The sequence below is a fragment of the Pundamilia nyererei genome, unplaced genomic scaffold (genome assembly GCF_000239375.1).
Source record: "Pundamilia nyererei isolate P.nyererei 1_Seehausen unplaced genomic scaffold, PunNye1.0 scaffold00076, whole genome shotgun sequence".
NCBI classification, from domain to species: Eukaryota; Metazoa; Chordata; class Actinopteri; order Cichliformes; family Cichlidae; genus Pundamilia; species Pundamilia nyererei.
In genome coordinates this window covers 451,602-475,108 of record NW_005187477.1, presented here as the reverse complement: position 1 = coordinate 475,108, position 23,507 = coordinate 451,602, and the positions used below count along the sequence as shown (strand labels likewise).

The window sequence follows — 23,507 nt, the reverse complement described above, 5'->3', positions numbered from 1 at the left end:
ACACACACACACACACACACACACACACACACACACACACACACACACACACACAGTATTCAGCTCCATGGGGCCCTGTTCATGGTGGAGTACCTCGAGAGCGCTCCCTTTGGAACAGGAAGTCTATCGAGTGGCAGTTCTTGCTTATATCAGAAATTCTCTGATTAAGGCTGTATTGGTGGTATTAGAGAATCTTTGTGCAGGGCTGTGTATAAACAGATCAGGGTGGTGCTGGTGGCGGAGCTTGGCTCTGTGTTGGGGTCAGGGGGGCATTTCCTTGACTACTGTGTCGCAGCAGGAGGAGCGGCCCATCAGACAGATCCTCTATCTGGGGAACCTGCTGGAGACGTGCCACTTCCAGAGCTTCTGGGTACGAAACTCACACTAAACCACATGCACATAATCTCTGCATCCATGTAAGAGAAACACAATAAAACCTCAACAGGGCCATCAGCTGAAGGGCTGTGCTGAGGACACATGGTTTCCAGAAACTATTAGTATGGCCTTTTTTCTCAAGCAACAAAGGAGCTCGTAGAATTCAGCTTTTAGGCTGTTTTCTGCTTTTCTTTTCTTTTTTTAGCTTCTCCTTTCCCAGCAGGAGCAGCAGAGTTCAAAGGGCAAGTCAAAGTGGTTGGTCCAGACGCTAGCGTGCGTTGATTGGTTGACCATAGAAACAAGCTCTCAATGTTAGCATTTAAAAAAAAAATGGAATGAAAAATGTGGACACACATCAAAAATTGTGTCCCGTCCTCCTGCTTCTACTTAAAATTGACATTAATCACCAAAACGGAACTCCGACCTGCCGGAGTCATCGGTGCTCATCTTTCCCTCAAACCTCGCCTGCTGCTGTTCCCTTCGTTTTAGTCTGAACTGAATGAATGAATTGTGTCCTAATCTTTCGTAAGTAGTTTGTTTTCGGCCCAACTTGCTCTTTGAATGAAGTATTCTGCTTCTATTTGTCGAAATGCTTTTGAAGCACATTTAAAACAATTTTTATTATCATTTTAATCCTAATTGCCTTTCAGGACATTCCTGATTTCTGTGTTGCGATTTTTCTGGTTTTCTCGTGCTGATGTTTGTTTCCTCTCCTCTCTGGCCCGTCCTGGACAGACGAGTCTAGAGGAGAACAGAGAGCTCATCGATGGCATTACTGGTTTTGAGGACTCTGTGCGCAAGTGTGAGTATCGTCCTCTGACTCAGCACGTTGGGCAGCACGCCACTACACTGAACACAAACAGCTGGTTTAATTGAACAACCTCAGACACAGACACGCCCAATTCTGAGAATAAACCACATGAAACTGTTTGAACATGATAAAAACTCCAATGTTTTCTGTTTAGTTATCTGCCATGTTGTGGGCATCACCTACCAGACCATCGATCGCCGCTTACTGGCCGAGATGCTCGGAGACCCGCTGGGTAAGACCTTTGACACACACGTGTAAAAACCTGGCAGACGGCTCAGTGCAATCAACCTTTGATATTTAAAGACTATAAGTTGTTTTGACTGTGTGACACGTAACAACGCGCATCTGTTAAATCAGCAGCTACAGAAGCTTCTAATGGGCACAGCTCAACATAAATCGGCCGTCTTTAAAGTAAAGCGGACGATTAGACTCCATGTTGGTGGTAAATCTGTGTGAACCTCTGTTTTCTGTGTGTGCAGACACGCAGGTGAAGGTGTGGATGAACAAGTACGGCTGGACGGAGAACGAGGATGGACAGATCTTCATCTTCAACCAGGAGGAGAGCGTCAAGCCCAAGAACATCGTGGAGAAGATCGACTTTGAGAGTGAGTGCTGCGCATATTAGTGCTGAAAAGTCACAGCTAATCAAAACAACCCACCGAGAGTCAAACCACTCGAACGCCGCATTGTTCTAACTACTTGTGTTGTTTTACAAAAGCAAAATCGCCGGGGTTGTAATAAAAAAAAAAAAGGTTTTTTTTTTAGAGAGGGATCTCATTTGTATCAGCATAAAATCCAAGTAAGACTCATTACTGTAAGACAATGCACGCCACCACCCCCTCGTAGGCCTGGCAAACCCGGGTCCTTGCAGGTCTTTTGTGTTTTATTTGTTTCACTGTGACTGGAAGTGAAGTCAGAGATTTCATATTCATGCCTCATTTCCTTCTCTTTTCCCCGCTCTCCCTTTGTTTTCCTTTTGCAGGTGTATCCAGCATCATGGCCACATCTCAGTGATGGAAACGCATAAATACACTCACACACAAACAACCACACGCAGCAGTTAGGATGGAGTCAGACAGGTCATTAGTTTTCATAATCACAAGTTTTCTCAATAAAAGTAATTTATCATTTCCAGCCTGTCTGCGTTTGCTTCTTGATTGATTGATTGATTTTTGATCTGTTCTCCTAAACGGTATCAGGGCGTTGGCTGGGAGCTGTTGGGAAGCCTTAAGGAGTCTTAAAGCTGCTACTTAGTCATCCTGTGGTGAAGGTGTTGTAATTTTAGGTTTGCTGTGTGTTGAGTGTGTGATGGTGTAAGAGGAAGTTGGGTGACTTATTGTTCACCCGCTCAGCAGCTTTGTGTTCTACACAGGTTTCCTCACCACTACTAAAATCTCAAATTCATGGGTGAGAAATGCGATTTGTTAGTCTAAAGTTAGAGTGCATCAAGGACCACTGATAACGTTACCGTCTGTAAAATATGTCAGTCACCTTTTGGTTTGTAAAGTTCCCGTATAAAGCCTCAAGTGGGGTTTTATTGATGTCACCATCTTAGATTAGATTAGATGAAACTTTATTAATCCCTCGGGTGGGTTCCTCCAGGAAATTCGGTTTCCAATATCACAGCACCGACAGAAGTTACACATATGTAACTACAGAGACGTATATAAATACTGCGTATACAAAAGGGATAAATAGGAATAAGAATACAAGGGAATTGCACATTTCAAGTATTGTGAGTAACTTTAATAATAGTCTTTAACATGGTGTGAGAAGTCATTTACAAAATAAGAGTCAGTGTCAGTTAATAATATTTGCAAGGAATAAATGGCCCATAAAGATATCTGGAAAGTGTTAACTAAGGTCAAAGGTTAAGTGAGCACAATTTCACATTTTCTGCAGATATCTAAACAGTCTAGGCTTCTTTTCCCACTTTCAGGAGGCGCCCCCTGCTGGTAGATAAGGTGTAAGGCACTTGAGTTTTAACTTCACAGTCTGTGGCAAAATTTGTAAGATTTGTAACAGTTACTGGAATTGGACACTAGTTTTCACACGCGTGTGTATTGGTAATGCTCCTGTGGCCTCTCCACTGAGGAAATCCTGGAAACCTTCAGCGGGTTTTCCGCCTTTACTGACTGAACACATCTGGGACTGTCTCACGCAACGCAATAAAAACCCTCCGGGACTGTTTTTCCCGCCCAGGTGAGCATCTACCTGGGCGGATTTATCAGGGGGCGTGGCTTATCTGTGCACCTTATAAACAGGAAAGAGCGCTGAAAGTCAGGTAGAGCACGGTTAATGTTCGCCATGAGAAAGTCTTTGAGTGTATCGTCTGACAGCTCCCTGCCGCCGCCGGAGGACGATGTGGACTCGGTGTGCTCCGACGAGCTAATGGGCTCGCAGTCCCGCCGCTGGCTGGCGGAAATTCTGAGCGGGGGCATACCGCCGGAGAGCGGCGAAGTGAGCCCGGCGAGCGGGCTGTTCGTGGACTTTAACTTCCCCATGGGAGAGCTGGAGATGCAGCCCGGGGTCAAGTGGAAGCGACCAAAGGTAACTACGAAAGGGAGAACAAACCCGTAACAGCTGCGTAACGTAAATGCATAAAAAACTCCCACAGAGTAAATACTGCATTATGGAGCTCTCTTCATTTACATATCTCACACACACATATGTATGCGCATTCTTCTCGAGTCGCCACTAGAGGAAGTTGTGGGGACGTCATAGATCTCAGGTTATAATAAAAGTTGCTTCTTATCTTATCTCAGTTACTTTTGAATTGTCACACGAATGATCATTATTTATAAAAAATTGATACATTTTATTTATGCACCTTTAAAAATTCTATCATGATAAACACTGAACATTGGTGAAACTCATCTCAGTCTTCCTGTCTGACTCGGAGTCACACATCCGGCAGTGTGCCAAGTTTGTGCCACAATGTTCTGATGGATGAACTTTTATCTGCCTCTCCCTTTGGCTCTGCAGACAAGTCAGATCAAGTTTATTTGCATTCATCTTCCTGCTCTTTCTTGTCTTTGTTTCAACCAATCATTGCTCTGTTTCCAGGAACTCTGTTCATCACCTCAGTTCATAGTAGATGGCGCAACGAGGCTGGATGTTCGCCAGGGGAAACTCAGTAAGTAGAGATCTCCTGTACTACTCGGTGGTATAAGCTAAGTATTTTCAGTTCGAGTGGACCTATTCTGCTCATTTCCACCACCTTTTCATTCTTGGACTCCACCAGAGCAGCTTTGCATGATTTGCTGTTCAGTCTAATCCTTCGCTTTGCCCACTGTCAGAAGGCTTATTTCTGACAGCCCTTGAACCCCAGGAGTGCACTGATGTGGTCACCAGAGCTGGCCCCACCCATTCAACATAGCACTACTGATTCCAGGAAATGCCCTGCAGGATAAAGGCACAGCACAGATCCAGTCTGGATAAACAACCTCGTGCTGATGTTGATACTATTGTCCTGATTCAATTCAGTTCAGTTTAATTTTATTTATATAGTACCAAATCACAATAACAGTTGCCTCAAGGCACTTTATATTGTAAGGTAAAAACTCACTACAATAACACAACAGAGAACTCCAACAAACACTCGACCCCCTATGAGCAAGAGCTTTGGCGACAGTGGGAAGGAAAAACTCCCTTTTAGCAGGAAGAATCCTCCAGCAAAACCAGGCTGTTCTGCTGGAAGATTATGTGTACACATAGTAAATGGAAAATGTGACTAAAAAAAGAAATCCTCCAGCAGCCTACACCCTCAAACCAAGTTTTAAGACTAGTCTTAAACGTAGAGAAGATCAAAGAGATGCTGGAACCTCTCCCAGCTGACACTGGGTCACTTTGGAGGGTGGGAGGGGTGCACCCTGGAAAGAGTTCAGGGCCATTGAAACTGTGTATATCTCTGTTGCAGTACTTGCACTGGTGACTGGGTAAAATTAACTGAGCTGAGTGGCATCAAGGACAAAACAAATCATATACAATAGCTACATCAGATTGAGAACCTCAGGTCTTTTCTGTTCCTTCCACACAGGTGGGTCTGTGTCACACCCTGAAGACCAGGTTAAACATGTTCCTCCTTCCTCAAATACAACAGTGCAAACAGCTCTCTGTATATGCTGTATGTCAGCGTTGAATAGCTGTTACACCCAGCACATAAAGGTTTAATGAAGACTGTAGGTGAAAGATGGTGCACGGCTGGAAGTGATTTAAAATGGAAAGAGGACCATCCAGCATTGTGCACTGAAGCTTTAAATGATGTCATGACCTACTTCATTCTTTTCCAGGTGACTGCTGGTTACTTTCGGCTATAGCGTCTCTCTCCATGAATCAATCGCTGCTCAAGAAGGTTGTGCCTCTGGGCCAGAGCTTCCAAGATGGATACAGCGGTTGCTTCACTTTCAGGGTACAAAAGCTCTGTTTAATATGCAGTTATCTTCTTCAAGTGAATTCTCAGCCTAAATCAGATGATATTCTCTCTCTCTTTCTCTCACTGTGTAGTTCTGGCAGTACGGTCAGTGGGAGGAGGTACGGATCGATGACCTGCTGCCCACTGTGGACAACAATCTGATCTTCCTCAGCTCCCCAGAAAGACAAGAGTTCTGGAGCGCCCTGCTGGAGAAAGCCTACGCCAAGTGAGTCCCAGTCAGCTGCTGTCTAGGTGTTAATGTCTCACTGCACATTTCAGCCTCTCTGATAGACATTTGGTCTTCTTTTGCCTGTTACATAACCACAAATCCATATTCCATATCCATACGTTTCACCTAAACCCCTTAATTTTATCCAAAATTTTACCATCATACTATGAATCTTTCCTGAGTTCCAGGTCTTTGAAGTTCGAGTTTTCCCACCATTTCTGAGCCCTTCATAAGTATAGGAGATAATGACATGACAGCATGTGTTTTTCTGCTCAGAACGAATCACTGCTAGAAGATCAGCCTGGTGTCGTAATGGTAATAAAAAGGGAGAGCATTCATATGCTGTAAGCTGCCACCTATCCCACACGGTGATATGACTAGGGATGGGTATTGATAAGATTTTCACGATTCCGATTCCATTTTCGATTCTGTTTAACGATTCGATTCTCTTATCGATTCTTTATCAATTCTTTTTAGAAAAAGGAGAACACTAAGGTCGATTAGCTTAGAACTTTGTTTTATATCTTCTCTTTGAACAAGAAAGAAATTTAGGAGTAACATGGCCTTACAAACCCAACAGTGAGATCTTAAGAGATCCAGCCTGCGGCTCTTCACTGGGTCACAGGGTCCCCAGGAAAAAAAATTGTAAATGTAAAATAATAAAATAAATATTCTTCTGTAGCAAAAACACATGAATATCCAGTAAAGTCCCTGCCTACAATTAAACACATTCACTTACTGAAAATCACCTGCTGTGGCAAACGGCTGCAAGCCTTTGACCACAAACTGAGTCTCTGCTCGGTGACATTCGTCTATCCTGGCCTGAAAGGAGACGCTACCGGCAGACTGCAGCGAGAACTGCCAGCGTCTGAGCCAGACTCTGTCTGTCTCATCATGGTCTCTAAACGCACAGTGATGGCAGGTTTGTAATAAGGCAGATCGCGCTAACATAATATGCTCTGTTAGTTGATTATTTACCTGCCGCATTAACGGGAGAGGACGTGCAAACGTTACCGCTGCTGCTGGGTTGAGATTCATGAGTCCGGAGCGGAATTAAAAACACGACATTCATTTAAGGTCATCGTGTGTTTTGCGAGCAAATGCTTTTGCATATTCGTAGTGTTTCCTCCCTTAAATGAAATATCCACTTTGCAAGTATTGCAAGTTGCCCTGTTGTCATCCGTTCTCGTAAAGTATAGCCAAACTTTTGAGCGTTTGAGCCGCCGTGTTTCCTGCCAGGTAAATGACGCTCCGCAACGTGGTGACGTCATTCGGGGCGACTGGAATTGAAAAGGGAATTGTTTGCAAAAATGGCAAACAACTCCAAGGAATTGAAACAGTGGGAACCGGTTCTCAACAAGAACCGGTTTTTGATACCCATCCCTAGATATGACGCTTGAAGAATCACCCAAACTATACTTTTTGAACGTCTTGATGCATCTCAATCATCCAGGAAAGTAAATCTCCAAAAGCTGATTCTGTGGACGTAGCGTTTTGTGGGAGAAACGTTTTGTCACTCATCCAGGTGACGTCTTCAGTCTCAGCTGACTGCAAGTTTCCAACCATATAAACAGTACATTTGCATAATGACTGAAACCAGCCCACTGAAGGAACAAACAGCTGGGAGGTCAGTTCCTGAATCTTAATTATGCAAATTCTCATGACCATTGATCAACAACCACTGATCAATGGCCATGAGTCCCATTCACAGAGAGTTGGGGAATGGCTGCAATCACAGGTACGCTACGTCCAGATGAACAGAATCAACTTTTGGAGATATACTTTTTGAAGTTTTGTCCAGTGAATTATCAGATACAAGACAAAACATGAAGGGTACGGGTGCTTATTTCTGTTCCTGTGTGTGATGTTATATCCCATGCTGCTGATGCTGAAAACTGAATTTAGAGGAAATAAAAAATATGTTGTTTTTTTTACATAGTGCCACGCGGAGTGAACATTTTCCAGGTTTTGTTGCATTTATATGGAAAAAAAGAAATATGACTATATAGCACTGAGAGAAATGATAGAACAAATAACCATGTAAACATGCTGAAATGGCTAAATAGTAACTAACATCCAGTTTCTGTGTTTTAAAAGATTCTAAATTTCAGCGTCTGTTCCTACTCAGAGTATTGTGGATAATTTGAGCATCTGTTCTTCACACTTTAAGAACAAGTAGTTGATTGAAGTGAGTGAAAAAGTGGGCATAATAATGATAAGGATAATAATAATATCTCAAACATTAAATGTCCCATTATTCAAACCTTTCCTGGGCAGATTTGTCAGTCAGAGTTCAGTTAGAAAGACAAATTCAGGAGATCTTTAGAAAACCGTTCAGAAAACTTCTGATATTTCCCTTTCTGTCCCAGGTTGAAGGGTGGCTACCGAGCTCTGGACATGGGCTTCCCTCATGAGGCCATGGTGGATATGACGGGCGGGGTGACAGAGGTTTTACAGGTGGCCTCACTTCCCAGAGACTTGCCGACCTTCCTCAGACACCTGCTGGTCAGAGGAGCACTCATCAACTGTGCCAACTGCCAGGTACAGTAAGGACCTGTGAGGGATGATTTAGATCTGAACCTGCTGGGAAACACCGAGGCGTTCCTGCACTCATTTATGAGTCATATTGTTTGTTTTCCTTCTGTCCTCGCTGTGGTTGGTTGGCTTTTCACCCCTCCAGGGTCCTCTGGAGCAGAGGAATAAACTGGGAATCATGTTTAGACATGCCTACGCTCTGACTGCAGTGGATAAGGTAACTGTCACTGAACACGGCCAAGAAATGTTCATAAGTCCTAATTACACATAAATACAGATGTGAACCTCAAAAGCTGGACAAATTAAATGCAGTGTTTCTGTATCTTAAGTAGAAATCTAAATGACTCACAGCTGCTCTTCACTGCACTCTCGCCTGATTTGCCTCCTCTCCTGCCAGGTGAGGACGACACTCGGCACTGAATATCTGGTGCGAATCCTCAACCCTTGGGGCAACACAGAGTGGGAGGGGCCCTGGAGTGACTTCAAAGGGTATGAAGATCATCCAATGAGCAGTGCTGAATAAAACTTACTCTAAATTTAGAAGTAGCTGGTAATGCATAGGAGGAAGTGAGGGGACTGAATGGGCTAATCGCAGTAATCGTGGGCCATCGTGCAGAGCACAGATCACAGTTTCTTGTGGTTCGTGGTTTTTATTACTGTTGTCTAAAGTCAAATGTGAGATTAAAATTGAGTGTCTTGTGAAAAAAAAGATACTGAACAAAGAGAAGTACAAAATCACAGAAAATAACATAAAAACATCTTAAGGCTGTGAGAAAATTGGAAAAAATAGTTTAATAATCTTAAAATAATTGATGCGTTTGCACTGATCTCATAGCTCAATTTACTGCCTCTTTAATCTGAATCCATGAGGTCACATCCAAACCAAATGTCACCTTACTAACTCCCCTTCTTGAGTACATACTTCACACATTTACAGCACGTTTACAAACCTCTGTGTTTGCAGTCAAGAGTGGAAAACTGTGAGCATCGAGGAGCAGAAACGACTCGGCAGAGTCAGCCAGGAGGACGGAGAGTTCTGGTGAGTTTATCGTAATGTCATACCAGCGACTGTCACACAGCTTTCATGGGGCCCCCCCGTGGCTGTTCCTGCTCGTCCCGGGATAGATACTCAGCAGGGATGAATGAAACGGTGACAACGATGATTAAAACGACACCAATAGTTCCACACAGAGCAGATGAGATGATTGCAGTGAAGAAACCAAATGTGTCTTTGTTTTTGAACTTGGATGTGCCAATGCTATTCAAACACATTAAGTATTTACAGACGAAGAAAATCTGTTTGACCAGTCGCCCTGTTCCTCTCTCTCTCTGTCAGGATGTCGGTGTCGGACTTCCGACAGAACTTTGAGGTGATGGAGGTCTGTCACCTGACGGAGGCTCTCAGTGAACCAGGCATGTTGCCTTTGAGCTGCATTATGCATCATGGCAACTGGGCGCCGAATATCACAGCAGGAGGCTCTCCTCAAGGAGGTAAGACGGGTGATGACGTGTGTCAAATGTTTTGTGCCTCACTCTTAACTCTGAACCGCACAAGCCCAGCAGCTGGTTTTAAAACTGGAGATAAAGCTGGGATATTTAAAACTAGACAGAAGTCCACCTCAACTATTACTACTGAATTTAAGAGTAGGGGCCAATCTGGCAAACAGTTAGTTTCATGTGTTAATTAGTCACTATTAGCCTTAATCTTTGCGCTTGCTGGCAGTGAACAGAGAGTCTTTAAAAGAGCCACGCCTGAACAGGGACTTGAACCCTGGACCCTCAGATTAAAAGTCTGATGCTCTACCGACTGAGCTATCCAGGCTCTGAAGGTTGTGTAGTGCACTCTGATTTTAGCATCAAATATGACGAAAAATACAAGAACAATGTTTTAATATTTCTTGCAGCCGACACAGAGGAGTAGGAATACAGTCTCTCCTGAGAGTCAATTTTAACTGATGCTCACCAGGGAAAGACCAAAACTTTAGCGCCTCCTGCTGCCTGTGGACAGATTCCTCAGGCATCTTCCAGAAATGGTCACACTCTTTTCTGCACAATTTGTCAGTAGGTGCAGTTTTTTTCTTGTTGTCTAGAAAATACAATACTAGTCCAAAGTTTTAGAACACCCCAATTTTTCCAGTTATCTCATGTAATTCAAGTTGTTCAAGCCCAACGAATAGCTTGAAATGGCACAAAGGTAAGTGGTGAACTGCCAGAGGTTTAACCTGTTAGCAGTCGGACGTACCGCCCACGGTACATTGGATGGTTTAGGGGACTAATTGTAAATTTGTAGGACTGCTAAGGGGTTAAAAAAGGTAAGGTTACCCAAAACTAAAAAAAGGAATTTCGGCTTTTTGTATAACCACATACCGTAGTATTATACAGAATAAGACAAAGAGACTTGCCTGGGCCATGAAACACCGCTGTGAGAGGCACCCTGAACCAAAACAGCTACCACAGCATTCTGCAGCGCCATGCAGTACCCTCTGGTATGCACCTAGTTGGTCAGGGGTTCATCCTACAGCGGGATAATGACCCAAAACATAATCCAAGCTATGCCAGAACTACTTGAAAACACGGAGCACAGTCCTCCAGACTTAAACCTCATCGAGCTGGTTTGGGATGAACTGGACGGAAGAGTGAAAGCAAAGCAACGTACAAGGTCCACATTTATGGGAACTTCTGCAACAAACAGATTTCTATTGTAGAAAGAAAGCTACGGGTGTGTTCAGCTGTTATATCTGGTCCCTACTTAAAGGTTAGAATACATTTTGGTCTATGAATTGATTCCATGATTTCTTTTTGAACTTATTTGTACTATGCTTTCATTTCAGAGTGCAATCAGACATTAAACGGCATAATTGCTGGAAAAATCGGGGTGTTCTCAAACTTTTGACCGGCAGTGTATTTCGCTCCAGTCTCGAGCATAAATTATCAAGACGTAAGAAGTGAAGCACCTTTGTAACTGTGAACAATGAGAGTTAAACCTGAAGTTTCCCCTCTAATCCCTCTGTGCAGCACAGGTCTCTGACACGCCTGTCTGTCTGTTCCCAGATGCAGTTTTTTTTTCTTTAATTTTATGTGACAGTCTTTGTTTCACTTGTACATTATGTAATATATTACATTTGACGTGCAGCACTCAGAAATAATCCTTGTGCTTTTGTTTGAGATCTCTGACTGTATAATGTTTATGAAGCATTCTGTAACTCAACAAGCTGAGACGAGCTTATTTGTACAGTCTTTAATAACAGAGCTGCAGTTTTACAGGTAGACCAAGTTTTGATATCAGACACTGCCAGGTAAACAGTTAGGAATATAGCCACACAGATCACACGCATGGAGTCTGGTTTTGGGTAACTGGGCTTCCCGTGATCCTGTTCTAGGTCTGTTAGCTTCTGTTTAAAGATCTTTGGACAGAGGACCAATAGATTGCACATTTGGAGGCAGTTAAATCAGGTCCAGCTTGGAACATGAAAAAAATGAATTATGAAAAGAAATGTTAAAAGTTACACACGATAGGAAAACTAACAGTGTGTTTGTGTGTGTGCAGGTTGGTTCTATCAGAACCCCCAGTTCTACTTTGTTCTGTCAAAGGCGGACCAAAACCCCGACAGCGCTCAGAAGACCTGCTCCTTCGTTTTGGCTCTGATGCAGAAACACCAGAGACGAAGAGGCATTAGTCTAGCCATCGGCCTTCACGTATACCCGGTATAGTCACGCACACGGGGTCTGGTGTTTAAATAAAAGGCATAAACGTGATAAAAGTCCTGCCCAATGGCTCTTCTCTCTTTGGACTGACTTCCTGAATAGCGCAGTAGTTGCTATTATTTTTATTCCTATATGAAGGTATTATTGCGATATTTAGTTCAGCTTGGAAGCTGCTATTTCACAGAGCTGAAAGTGAACATGGACGGTTTTATTAGATAGTTTTATTCCTCTGAAATTTCAATCGATGTGCTGTTTATTCATATTAAGGTGCTTCTTTGGAGAATGATTACAGACTGCGAGGTTGTCCGACTGACTGTATTTGAAATGTCATCGGTATGAAGGCGCAAGCAGATATTTAGAGGAAATGTCTCTTGCTTAGTTTATGACCATATGTTGGAAAGCAGGTCTTTCTTGTCAGGAGCCTGGATAGCTCAGTCGGTAGAGCATCAGACTTTTAATCTGAGGGTCCAGGGTTCAAGTCCCTGTTCAGGCGATGTTGCTTTTAATCTGTTATAACACTGTCAAAGGGCCCGTTGTACCAATGGATTTACTGAGTTTATCTGAAGATGGTTGAACAGAAAAGATATCAAACAGCTAACTAAGCAAACACTTAACTCCTGGGTCATCTGTAGCTAAAAACAAAAGTTGGAAACGTTCACCTGAAGAAGTTAAGGGATCCAGTGATCAGTAGTTCATATCAAAACGTGTTACCAAGGTGACTGCTAGGTGTTGAGACTTGCCCCTAAAAGGACGTCAATAAAAGCTGAACATATTTGGTTAAACTGTTTCGATCAGAAAGCATCTGAAAAGCTGTTAAAGTCTTTCTAAACTGTACTTGAAGCAGTAACTGTGGAAGGAAGGGCTGGCGTAAATGAGTGTGTGCTGTCTCTCCAGGCCCATCCTAAGAATACGTACCTGTCCCGTGAGGACCTGAGCGTGCTCCGCCCAGTCCTCTACAGCCCCCAGTATGTCGCACGGCGGGAGGTTGTTCTTCGTGGCTCGCTCCCACCGGGTCGCTACATCATCATCCCTTCCACCGCCGAGCCTAATCAGCAGGGAGCCTTCCTCCTGCGGGTGCTGGCGGAGCAGGGCAACAATGCCACGTGAGTCATGGAGTTCTGTTGCCGTCTTGTTGTTGTGTAAAACCGGATGTGGAGAGCGAGGGGCGGACCAGACTGTGAAAGCATTCATGAACGGCCTGTGATCGACAAGTCGTTAGCAAATGAGCACACCCTGAATAATGCTCTTTTCTGAAACACAGAATGAATTTACAAATTTAACTTCATTTTATGTGAAATTTCTTTAAATGTATTTTTACTGTGGTCACACAGGAAGGGAGCTGGGAGGTGTTTTCCCATCGTTAGTCCTTTTGAATGAAAGTCACCAGAATAAAAAGCAGGTTTAAGACTTTTCAGACGTGGAAGCTGACTTCTCTATATTTTTTTGATTGTTTTGGTTTTTGTTACAGACCAGCTCGAAAACCATCAACAGAAGACATCACATCAGTAACAGAGGTAAACCAATCAGCAGTTAATTTAATAGACTCAAACCTGTGGGAGCTGCAGATGTGAACTCTGATGGGAGTGTGTCTGCAGAGCCTTTAATATTTTGGAAGCGAAATTTAAGGTTTCTCTTTAGAAAAACTTTTATCCAGATTATTAGATTAAAGATTATGAAACAGAGGAGCACATAATTGCATTACTTGGAATAAGCAAAAAATAAAAAAATAAAGAAAAGAAAATATTTGTATTAAATGTCTGAAAAATGTTTGAATAAATCCATCTAGAAGTAACTTAGCAGCTGTCTGGTTGTGCATTTTGAAGCCTACCCAAATGTGGAGAGTGCAGAAGCTTTTTTTGGTGCTCATTAGGACAACAAATGCTTCTACAGTGCATTACATAGGTCCTCTGTCAGTTAGGCTTTAACTTCAGGCGCTGCTTTTTGTTATAGTGGACTGAAAATGACTGCGTTAAGTGCAGAAGACCTGCACATTTGTCTTAAAGCTAGTCTGCCTGAACAGGGACTTGAACCCTGGACCCTCAGATTAAAAGTCTGATGCTCTACCGACTGAGCTATCCAGGCCCTGCCTGATCTCAGAACTATGTGAATATTCACAAGTGGTGAATACGCTGAACTGATAATAAAATGTAACGAAATGCTGACGGTTTCTGAAAGACTGTCTAATCTAGGGTTTTGTCAACTTTCTCACCGACGGCACGTACACAGACACGCCATCGGGGCTGAAAGTCGACAGCTCACAGATTTGGAAGCTGCAGGTTTTGTCTCTCTCCAACCAAAATTCACAGAACCAGCAGCAAATGAAGATCCAGACTATCCTTCATGTTTGAAAAACATCGTCATGAATTCCCTTAGTTTTGCGGTTTTGCTTCCACCGTGATAAAATAACACTTCATGCACATTATTCTGCAACGACCAACACGACCAGCTTATCGTCGTGTTGGTCGTTGTTTTTTTTTTGTTCTTTCTGTTTTGTTTGTTTGTTTGTTTTTCCAAAAATGACTTCTGACAAGAAAGCATCATTTCTGCTGTTTAATACCAAAGAAATGTAAACTTTTTAAAATGATGCCAATTTGCAAAACTTGTAGCTGCGTCTGTAATCAAACCTCTGTAACTTTGCAGCATCAGGTAATGTTCAGATGTTGATTCATGGTTTTCTTCAGTTTTTGATCTACTGCAGAATATTTTTAAGGTTAGTTGCTATAAAAAACCAGGCCAGGAAAATCTCCTTCATGTTTTCCAGTTTTATTCTCAGTTATTTTGACATAAAAGCATCTGCTGTGATGCTCACATATCTGATGAAGTCTAACAAGTGTCAGTACTGATAAATTATCAGAATTATAATATTTCTGACTGTCTGAGTCAAAATTGAATCGAATCGGGACCTTGTGAATCGGAATCGAATTGATTATAGAAATCATTGACGAGACCCGTTCCCAGTGAGTGTCGAGCCAGATGACATTAGCTTCCACTTTGAACCACATCATATGCTTTTTGCAGACAAGGTGGTTCTGTTGGCTTGCTCAGGTAGCGGCCTTCAGCTGGCACTGGAACAGCTGAGCTTGAAGCGGTAGGAATGAGAATAAGCACCTCAAAATCTGAGGCCTCGGAGGAAATGAAGTATCTCCGGATCTTGTTTACGAGAGAGGGGAGTGGGGAGCAAGAGATTGACAGACGGAGTTGGCCAAACCTGAGCTAGAGATTAGAGTTTTAAAACTCACATCGCCTGAACAGGGACTTGAACCCTGGACCCTCAGATTAAAAGTCTGATGCTCTACCGACTGAGCTATCCAGGCTCTCCTTCCAGCTGCCTGACAGCTGTTTGACGTTTCTGTGGTCTTGTAGTGGCCAGGTGAAGATTTTTGATCTAATAAAAGTATTGGCAACTTACGAGGATGAAAATAAATAATGAGATATGCAGCGTGTTCATTTACTCTGTGTTTCTCCCGCCAGCTTTCATTTCCTCACCAAGCTGCCCTCCCTTCACCTCAGGCCATCAGACAGTTATTTCAGAAACACTGCAACAAGGTGAGATTGAAGCACACAGCTGCCTGTTCTTGCCCTGCCATTACTGGTTGATATAAGAGGTTTTAACAGAAGTAGTGAAACACTGACCCCTTTATGTCTTTCTTGTGTCATAAGAAGGGATTTTGCAAACCACTGCACCTCTACAAACTTCTGACTGAGGCCATTCAGGGTGGAGGTCAGTAATCCTGCTGTTCATCCTGCTTGTTCAGTCATATCTCTTTCAGCAGACGATTGTTTCAAAACTTCAGTCATCTGAACTGCGTCCAAAAAAGAAAAGTAAATAACCTCAAAAAGCTAGCATTATGCTAACTAGCCTCCAGGTTAGGTGATGCTGCTACTGAACTCCAACAGGTGCTGGTAAAAAGCATAGACTGGATGTAAAAGATGGACATAGACTATTTTATTTTTAGTGGGGTGACCTGGTTGAGGGTGTAACATTGAGCATTACACCCTGATATAAAGCCCGTGGCTATTTAGAAATGATGGTGGCTCAGGAGCTGAGGAAGTCAGAGTTGGTCTGTGTACGCCCCACAACACGCGGAGCTTCTGCCAAAAACAAAGTTTTGGGTGATTTTTGCATTTTGCAGAACTGCTGCATGTCCACTTTAGAGTTTTCTCACCCACAGAGCCCCACACCCACCGCTACTGAACTGCCTGTTTAGGGTTCATTAACATAACAACATCAGCATTCACACCAGTGATTGGAGCGAGACTTGGCTGCGTCTACACTAATCCGGATAAATTTGAAAATGGTGTTTTCGTCTAAAAATGCTCCACGCTATCGTTTTCAATGGTTTCTGAACGGCTGTTCATCCACACTGAAACAACTGAAAATGCTTACGTTCCTGTACTGCGCATGCGTGAAACGTAAGATGGTTTGACCTGCGTGATTTTCATCTGCTGTTTATTTACTTTTCTGTCGCGGCAAAATGTTGAGGAGAAGCACCGAGTTTTTTAAATGGACTAACAATGAGGTGGTCGTTGCTGCGAGTAACACAAAAGTAGCAAAGTTGCAAAAGCGAGTGAGAATCAAGAATGTGAAGAAATCTGGAGCATGTACAGACTGATATTAATCTTTAAGAGAGCTGTCAGCGTTTTCAAAAAGCTCAAGTTTTCCTTGACCAAAAACGCCGTCTCAGTTTTCAATTTTCTCAGTTTGCGTTTTCAAACGAAGACGTATTAGTGTGGACATGGCCTTAAACATCTGTTGGTATTTACGGTGAAGAAAAACACCCAGCCTCACACACTGCTTTGGCCTTTTTACATCAGGTCTGTATGTCTGTGTTAAAATGTTCCCTCTGCTGTGTTCAGTGCTGGCAGGAAGCGAGAAGTACTTGGCTTTGGAGCAGTGCAAGAGCCTGGTGGTCCTCATGGATGTATCCTTAAAAAACACACAAGAGTGTGACACAGGCAGACGACCTGCGTGATGAGAGTGTTTGCAGTACTCGGTAATATGTCATAACCACAGCATGCAGTTTTTCTCTTTGTGAAATTTTCCAAACAATTCTAAATTAGTGTTCATAGTTAAAAAGAGCATAAACCATTTACAATTGGCAGGTAAAAGCAAAAGAAAGAGGGGGAGAGGCGGAGATGTGTTTTTTTCCCCGCCTCATTAAAATAACTCAGGGACCAGCTGTCTGAGCACTGCAACAAGAGACTTTTGATCAAATGAAAATGTTTTTGATTCTTAAAAAAAGCTGTTTTATCACAAAAAGCCTTCCTCCTGTTGGAGTATCATGAGCTTGTTTTACACTTCAGCTCTAATAATATGCAATTATTTATGGCAGGACACCATCTAGTTTTTATTTAGCTAAGTTAATTGACATTAACTACAGCTGGTAGTGATTGAGCATCTTGATTTAAGAGAGCCATGCCTGAACAGGGACTTGAACCCTGGACCCTCAGATTAAAAGTCTGATGCTCTACCGACTGAGCTATCCAGGCTCTAGTGATCCTTTCACATGTGTGTTATAGGCAAGGAGCCGTGAGACCCCAGTAAAACGTCTGGTGTGCATAACTGAAAATAAGAGCTTTAGATAATGTGTAGAGAGCCACAGCTTTTAGTCACACTCACAGCCAAACCTGTAGAAAAGGATTTCAAAAGAAAATTTGTTTAAAGTTTATCATGTAATCGAAAATTTCTATAAGAAAACTACAGATGAATGAATGACTGTGAGAGCTGCAGGTAATGTCGAGCATTAATATAAGACCAAGATCGTCACAATTTCCTCCCCAAAAAATTGTTTTTGTGCGCAGAAGTCTAATCTGTGATAAATCCAAAGTCGTTTGCTGATAAATTCGTACCCTTCACACATCTGTTACCGGCAGACTCTCAGCAGCCTGTCAGCTCGGTGTCCTCCGAGGCCTGTCGGGATATTTCTGGGTTAATTTCTTTGACCTGAGAATTTTCTCCAGAGCCAAGGCATCGCTCAGCTAAACTGGCCCGAGTTCCAGAGTCTTTGGGACAAGATCAGGAGGTGGACGGTAAGATCATCACCAGCAACATCAACAGCACTGCTAACATTGTGGTGGTAGCAGAAGCTGAATGCAACTGGCGATCTCACTCCTTACACGAACTCTCAATTTTTAAGTCTTGTTAAACTCCTCTTTTCAGGAGAGACCAAAATAAATGCAAGAACGTGTCTGAACTAGAGCCACAGAACACGTTTTCATTGGTTCTGTGTGAATTACACTTTAAAAAATATATAAGTACATAGAAAAATGCTGCAAAATGTATTTAATGAGTTTTAAAAATGGTCCAAAAAGAACTCGTCATTAAGTAAAACCATCACAGCTGTTCACATTAAAACCAACAAATCTACACTTTTTTCTAGCTTCTAGTGTTTGTTATGCAAACTTCAAAATACATATCCATATTAAAATAATACAAATCACTGCAGAGCCCGTGCTGCAGTAGCTGACGTCCGCGCACTGTGTATCTGTAAATGTACAAATAATTGCAGTATTATCCATGTGCCAGACAATATACTGCATTTACTCCATATACTGTATTACTACCAAAGAGACAGTTGTGGAGGTCACCGTTGAGGCATAATCAGGCACATTTCTGCGACATGTCCAGATATAGTCTAGAATACACTAAAAATAAACATTTCAAACATAAAAACGATTATAACTGACAAACTCAGTCTGGAAACCAACTAATTTGAAAGAAACCAATGCTGAAAATAAAATAAAATAACATCTGTAAAACTTTTCCAGCTCTGATTCTGTTGTGATGACATCAGGAAGCACTGTGATGCAATCTGAAGCCTATATTTGTTGCACCAGATAACACTGGACATATTTTACTCTCAGAAAACTGCCACAGAAGCATAAAATGATTCAAGCAAAAAGGTGGACAAGTCCAACCAGCAGCATCAAGTTATGTGACACAAAATGTGCCCCACACCTTCCAGGGTGGGATTACTAAAAGGGAAAGTGTATGTTTGTGCGAATGCAGAGTAGACCATGGACGCTCGCTGCTGTCGCAGTTTTATTAGATTATAACAGAATGTTTGTGTATATGCAGCTTTTCAGGCATTTATTTTTACTGCGTTTAATCTCTCCTCAGGATATCTTCCTCATGCATGACAAGGACAAAACTCAGCGCCTCGAATATCAGGAGGTCATGCCCTCGCTGACAGCAGCAGGTAGCATTCACAACACTTTTTCACTTTTTCCATCGGTCGGTAAAAAGCCGACCAGCAGAGGGAGCCAAACACCTTTTTCGCTCAACGTGTGATCCTAAAAGGGTCACATGTTTGGTCACATGTGTAACTAAAGTCCTGTGTTTCCCAAGTCGTCACATTAGTCAAACATTTTTGCACCATTGAAGTTAAATGAATTAATAAGCAGACAGTTTTGATTACATGAAATGAAAAAAATGTGCAGTTTGTGTGGAGAACTTTTTTTTCTGAAGTCATTAAAATCACAAAACACAAACGTTTTGGTTCATCACTCATACGTCACTCAGACGGGAGCTGCCTAATGGACTGGCTGGGATCAGGGAAACGAGTGTGCGGTCATATATGTCACCTGTGCACATGTGGAGTTTATTGCAATAAAAACAGGTATCCCACCCAGTGCTTCTGCACCTGCGTTTTACCCCCACCTCTGCTCCATCTGTCCCTGCTGCAGGCATCCGGGTGGACGAGTTGGTGATGCAGCTGGTTGGACTGAGATACACGGAGCCGGACATGACCATCAGTTACCCCGGCTTCCTGTACCTGCTGATGAAACTGGAGAGCATGATCCGTAAGAGGGGGTGATGCGGGGCGGGGTGGGGGTGCAAGCCTTGTTACAGCTTTCTGTCTTTCAGAGGAGATGAATGGTATAAATTAGAAACAGCAAGTGGTTTTAATCACCATATTTGCTGGTAAATGACACCACAAGGCCACGAGAGAAAGAAGCAGAGGATGACAGAGGAGCGAGAGAGAGAACGGATGAGGTGACAGAGGAGGCGTGGGAAAAAAGGGAGGAGAAACAAGAGGAAGAGAGACGACGAGGAGAGAGATGTTTTCATAAGCTGGAACAGAAAAGACTGATTCTTTTTATTACTGAGCAGGAAAACAGTTCAAGCCTGTCGTATTAACAGTTACTTACTCCCCCAAAAAATAAAATTCACGTCTACTTTTCACGTTTAGCTTAAACTGCCCATAATAACCCTGTTTGTTGTGTCATTATACACAAGCTCGTTTTGCCCAGAATCAGTCATGTGATGTTTTAATTTGAACTAAAAGTCAAAGTTAAAACATCACATGACAGGAATGTTTGGAAAGCCTCTATAAGCCAACTCAGCAGCTCATTCGTGATTCTCTGAACTGTTTTGATGCAGACGACAAACATTAGCTGTGTCTCAATATCGTCTTTTCGTCCTCTTGCAGACAAATTTCAGGCATACGACGTGATGGGAACGGGAGCAGTAACCATCAGCTACAGACAGGTATGAATATAGTGTGACGTTAGAGCTGAAGAGTGAACTTAGCGATCCTTTAAATGTGAGAGTCCTGTCACTTCATGTCTCACGGTTGTAAAAACAGAACAAAATGAAACAGGAATCGCGGGGCGCGCAGCGGTTTGTGAGGCTGAAACTCACTTGTTTGGACCTGTACAGTGGGTGAGAGGTTGTTCTCATGAAATGTCATCTGGTAAAGTCTGACTCTTCAAATATCATTACAACATAACCTCAGGCTTCTTTAGGTAACCAATGCATATTAAGGCTACGAGTACGTGTGAAACTGCTTTCAGCTTTGCAGTTTTCACTGTATGAAATGTCATGAAAAGTAACAGTTAAAGGGAATTGTGGAAGATCTGGAAGTGCAAGAAAACTTCAAGATGAAAGTGAACGTCTCCTGGGCAGGAAGGCAAAGATAAACACCCACATAACTGCAGAGAACCTGCAGGGAGCTTTAGCTAGCAGTCGAGCAGTGACATCCTGAGTAATTGTGAGCCAGTTTCTGTAAGCAGGGGTGATCAGAAGGAAACCCTGTTGCACGTCTACAGAAATGTGCAGCATTTGATCCAGAGAACACATAAAGAACACTTCATCAAGTCTTAAACGTACAGCCGTGAATGTTCAGCTCTGTGAATGTGTGAGAGTCAGCAAGCATGTCCGTCCAAATCAGAAATGCAAACCTGACCAAAAAAACAAAACAAACTGTGAATAAAGTAAAAGGATGCTTGCTGAACTTAAATGGGCTGCTTGTAGACTGAAGTACTTATAAGACTTAAGTAAGTATAAGACTACTTGGCAGACTGAAGTATCTCAGAAAGGTCTCATAAACAGTGCACACAGAGCTGCTGTGGAGTCACGCACAGGTTTGGGTTTGTGCTTCTTGCAATGGACACAGTAGAGAGCGCACAGTTAGTATGATGCCAGCTTTAATGTCAATAATGATATATCACTTCTTCTGCCCTCTGATTGGTTCCAGTGGCTCCACATGACCATGTACAACTGAACTGAACTGCTCTACCCAGACACCCTCACCTGGATCACCTCAGTTTCGTTTTTCCTGCTCTTTTTTCATTTTTGTACGTTTGTGTAGTTCTGTGCCAAAAATGTTTATTGCAGAAACAGAAACATATGGCAAACAGAAAAGTGAATATTTCTGAAGCTGTTTTTCTTTCCTCACACACTCAAACAATAGCAATGGAAACGACCTTAAGAACTCTCCTGAGTCGTGCAAACAGCCAAAGTCAAAGGTCAAGGCAGGATGTGCTGCTGTGAGGAAGTTTATGATGAAACTTCAGTGACTTCACCTTCATTGTCCTCTCAGTCTGACATCATTTCTCAACATGCCTCTAAATGAGAGACAATAAACACAGAGCCTCTTTTACTTTGTTCAAAACCACAGAAGACTGTTTGCCTGTGTCCCAACACCGATCATCATACCTAGAATAATCAATAAAATATGCTGTCCTCCTGATCAACATGCATTTTTGTTCAGACTCATTTAATTTACACTCAAAATCTAAGTGTGTGTGCGTGCATTCATGTATGTGTGTATGTTTGTTAACTTGTCTTTTGTGTTTCATTGTAAAATTTTAGGTTTTTATCTTGTGAGTTTGAGTATGCTGATGTGTGCTATATTAAGAAAACTGTCATAATTTATGTGGAGTAAACAAAAGGTTTGGTTTGAGATTAGACAGAAAAAATCTGTTAAAACATTTCAGTGTGTTGTGTTCAGATCAGTTTTATTTACACCAGTTGACTCAAGGTGCTAATTCAAGTGGTTTCCAAGGAAACCGATCTCCTGCACCTCCTCTGAGCTGCATTTTTAGCCCATGATAGATGACTTTGTAGCCAAAAAAGAAAGAAAAAGGCAATGTTTATAACATGCAGTTGAGACATGTAAGTACATGATGAGTTAAGAAGCTCAGTGCATCACTGTGCCTCGGCAGCCTACGGCAGCATAACTGTGGAGGGTTCAGGGTCACCTGATCCAGCTGTAACTACAAGCTTTAAGATAGCTAGAGAGAATATGGTCATCTCAGGTACACAGCCATTCAAATCTGCTGTTCACAATGGACAGTCAATCAGAGCAAAGCTATCTTAAAAGAATAAAGGCATGCAAAGCTACTCTACTGGTGTCTTTTAATTTTATGCGAGTCTTTCCCTCAGCCAGACCAGACGTGAAGCTTTAAGCTGATCACTTATTTCCTTGTTGCCTGGTTATGTGAATGTGCCGTACGGTGACCGTAGCCATGGGAGATCTTCTGAGAAATGACCCTCTGTCCTTTGCTCATGGCTGGAATGTGTAAATATCCGTCTTCCAGCATCATTCGTCAAAGTGAGAGCAGTCAGAGATGCACATACCAGCGGGTCTGTGCGTGTGTGTTTGTGTGCTTCCTGCATTTTTAGAACTGCATGTCACACTCATAGATCCACGCTCTTCAGTGGAAGCTGCTCAAATGATTTTTTCTTTTGTGCCTGATTTCACAGCAACATATTTATATGGAAATAAAAACAATCATCAGTTCAACATAATAAAGGTGCGTGTGTTCCCCCGTGTTTGTTTTTCCATAAAACACCACACATGTCCTGAAGAAACAAGAACACTATATGCTTAAAAGGTTCAGTTTTCAGTTGTTATTACACTCTGAAATCCGACAGTAGAAGTAATAAAGGTTTTTTTTAAAGAGACTCATTAGTTCAGCTTTCTGTTTCAGCTCGATGTGGTTTCCAGTTTCTGGCTCTTTCCTCCTGATGTTTTTTGGATGAACCCTTGACCAACCAGTCTGTCCTACTCTGGTTGTTTTTTTCCACTGAGATAAAGTGTGGCTTCCTGCATGAGAAATGTCTGAATGCTTGAATTCAATTCAATTTTATTTATATAGCGCCAAATCACAACAAAAGTCGCCTCAAGGCGCTTCATAGATACAGAGAAAAA

At 42.5% G+C, this 23,507-nt stretch overlaps 2 protein-coding genes and 5 non-coding genes across 9 annotated transcripts in view; 3 read left to right on the top strand and 4 right to left on the bottom strand.

Moving 5' to 3' along the window:
- The window catches only part of eif3k (eukaryotic translation initiation factor 3, subunit K), a 5,362-nt gene extending 3,042 nt beyond the window's left edge, over window positions 1-2,320 (top strand). Inside the window, exons 4-8 of one of the 2 annotated variants that reach the window (XM_005737431.1) lie at window positions 296-370; window positions 1,111-1,177; window positions 1,341-1,418; window positions 1,666-1,791; window positions 2,169-2,320. In XM_005737431.1, coding sequence (XP_005737488.1) covers window positions 296-370; window positions 1,111-1,177; window positions 1,341-1,418; window positions 1,666-1,791; window positions 2,169-2,200 — 378 coding nt within the window. In that variant the 3' untranslated portion in view covers window positions 2,201-2,320. Of the gene's footprint in view, window positions 1-292; window positions 371-1,110; window positions 1,178-1,340; window positions 1,419-1,665; window positions 1,792-2,168 lie in introns of both variants that reach the window. The other variant, XM_013911957.1, reaches the window with a different exon arrangement.
- Window positions 2,321-3,430: 1,110 nt separating this feature from the next.
- On the top strand, window positions 3,431-22,051 carry LOC102213009 (calpain-9). 2 transcript variants are annotated; one of them, XM_005737429.2, is made up of 20 exons: window positions 3,431-3,736; window positions 4,253-4,322; window positions 5,479-5,597; window positions 5,693-5,826; window positions 8,199-8,370; window positions 8,510-8,581; window positions 8,762-8,853; window positions 9,329-9,403; window positions 9,701-9,855; window positions 11,912-12,069; window positions 12,964-13,172; window positions 13,538-13,583; window positions 15,541-15,615; window positions 15,733-15,790; window positions 16,927-16,991; window positions 18,031-18,099; window positions 19,190-19,268; window positions 19,756-19,872; window positions 20,502-20,560; window positions 21,549-22,051. In XM_005737429.2, the coding sequence occupies exons 1-20, from the start codon at window positions 3,485-3,487 to the stop codon at window positions 21,573-21,575; spliced, it is 2,103 nt and encodes a 700-aa protein (XP_005737486.1). In that variant the 5' UTR covers window positions 3,431-3,484; the 3' UTR covers window positions 21,576-22,051. The 2 variants fall into 2 exon arrangements, with proteins under 2 accessions (XP_005737486.1, XP_005737485.1); XM_005737428.1 differs by having other exon boundaries at window positions 15,730-15,790.
- On the bottom strand, window positions 10,114-10,186 carry trnak-uuu (transfer RNA lysine (anticodon UUU)). Its single transcript has one exon. It is a non-coding gene; the product is annotated as a tRNA-Lys (tRNA).
- trnak-uuu (transfer RNA lysine (anticodon UUU)) lies at window positions 12,490-12,562 on the top strand. Its single transcript has one exon. It is a non-coding gene; the product is annotated as a tRNA-Lys (tRNA).
- On the bottom strand, window positions 14,079-14,151 carry trnak-uuu (transfer RNA lysine (anticodon UUU)). The gene has a single exon. It is a non-coding gene; the product is annotated as a tRNA-Lys (tRNA).
- On the bottom strand, window positions 15,311-15,383 carry trnak-uuu (transfer RNA lysine (anticodon UUU)). Its single transcript has one exon. It is a non-coding gene; the product is annotated as a tRNA-Lys (tRNA).
- On the bottom strand, window positions 17,487-17,559 carry trnak-uuu (transfer RNA lysine (anticodon UUU)). Its single transcript has one exon. It is a non-coding gene; the product is annotated as a tRNA-Lys (tRNA).
- Window positions 22,052-23,507: the final 1,456 nt, after the last annotated feature.

Coding starts and splice junctions, on each gene's coding strand:
- LOC102213009 (XM_005737428.1), top strand. CDS start 3,485: ATGTTCGCCATGAGAAAGTCTTTGAGTGTATCGTCTGACAGCTCCCTG. Junction 9,856..11,911: donor AGGAGGCTCTCCTCAAGGAG/GTAAGACGGGTG, acceptor GTGTGTGTGCAG/GTTGGTTCTATCAGAACCCC. Junction 19,873..20,501: donor GAAACTGGAGAGCATGATCC/GTAAGAGGGGGT, acceptor GTCCTCTTGCAG/ACAAATTTCAGGCATACGAC.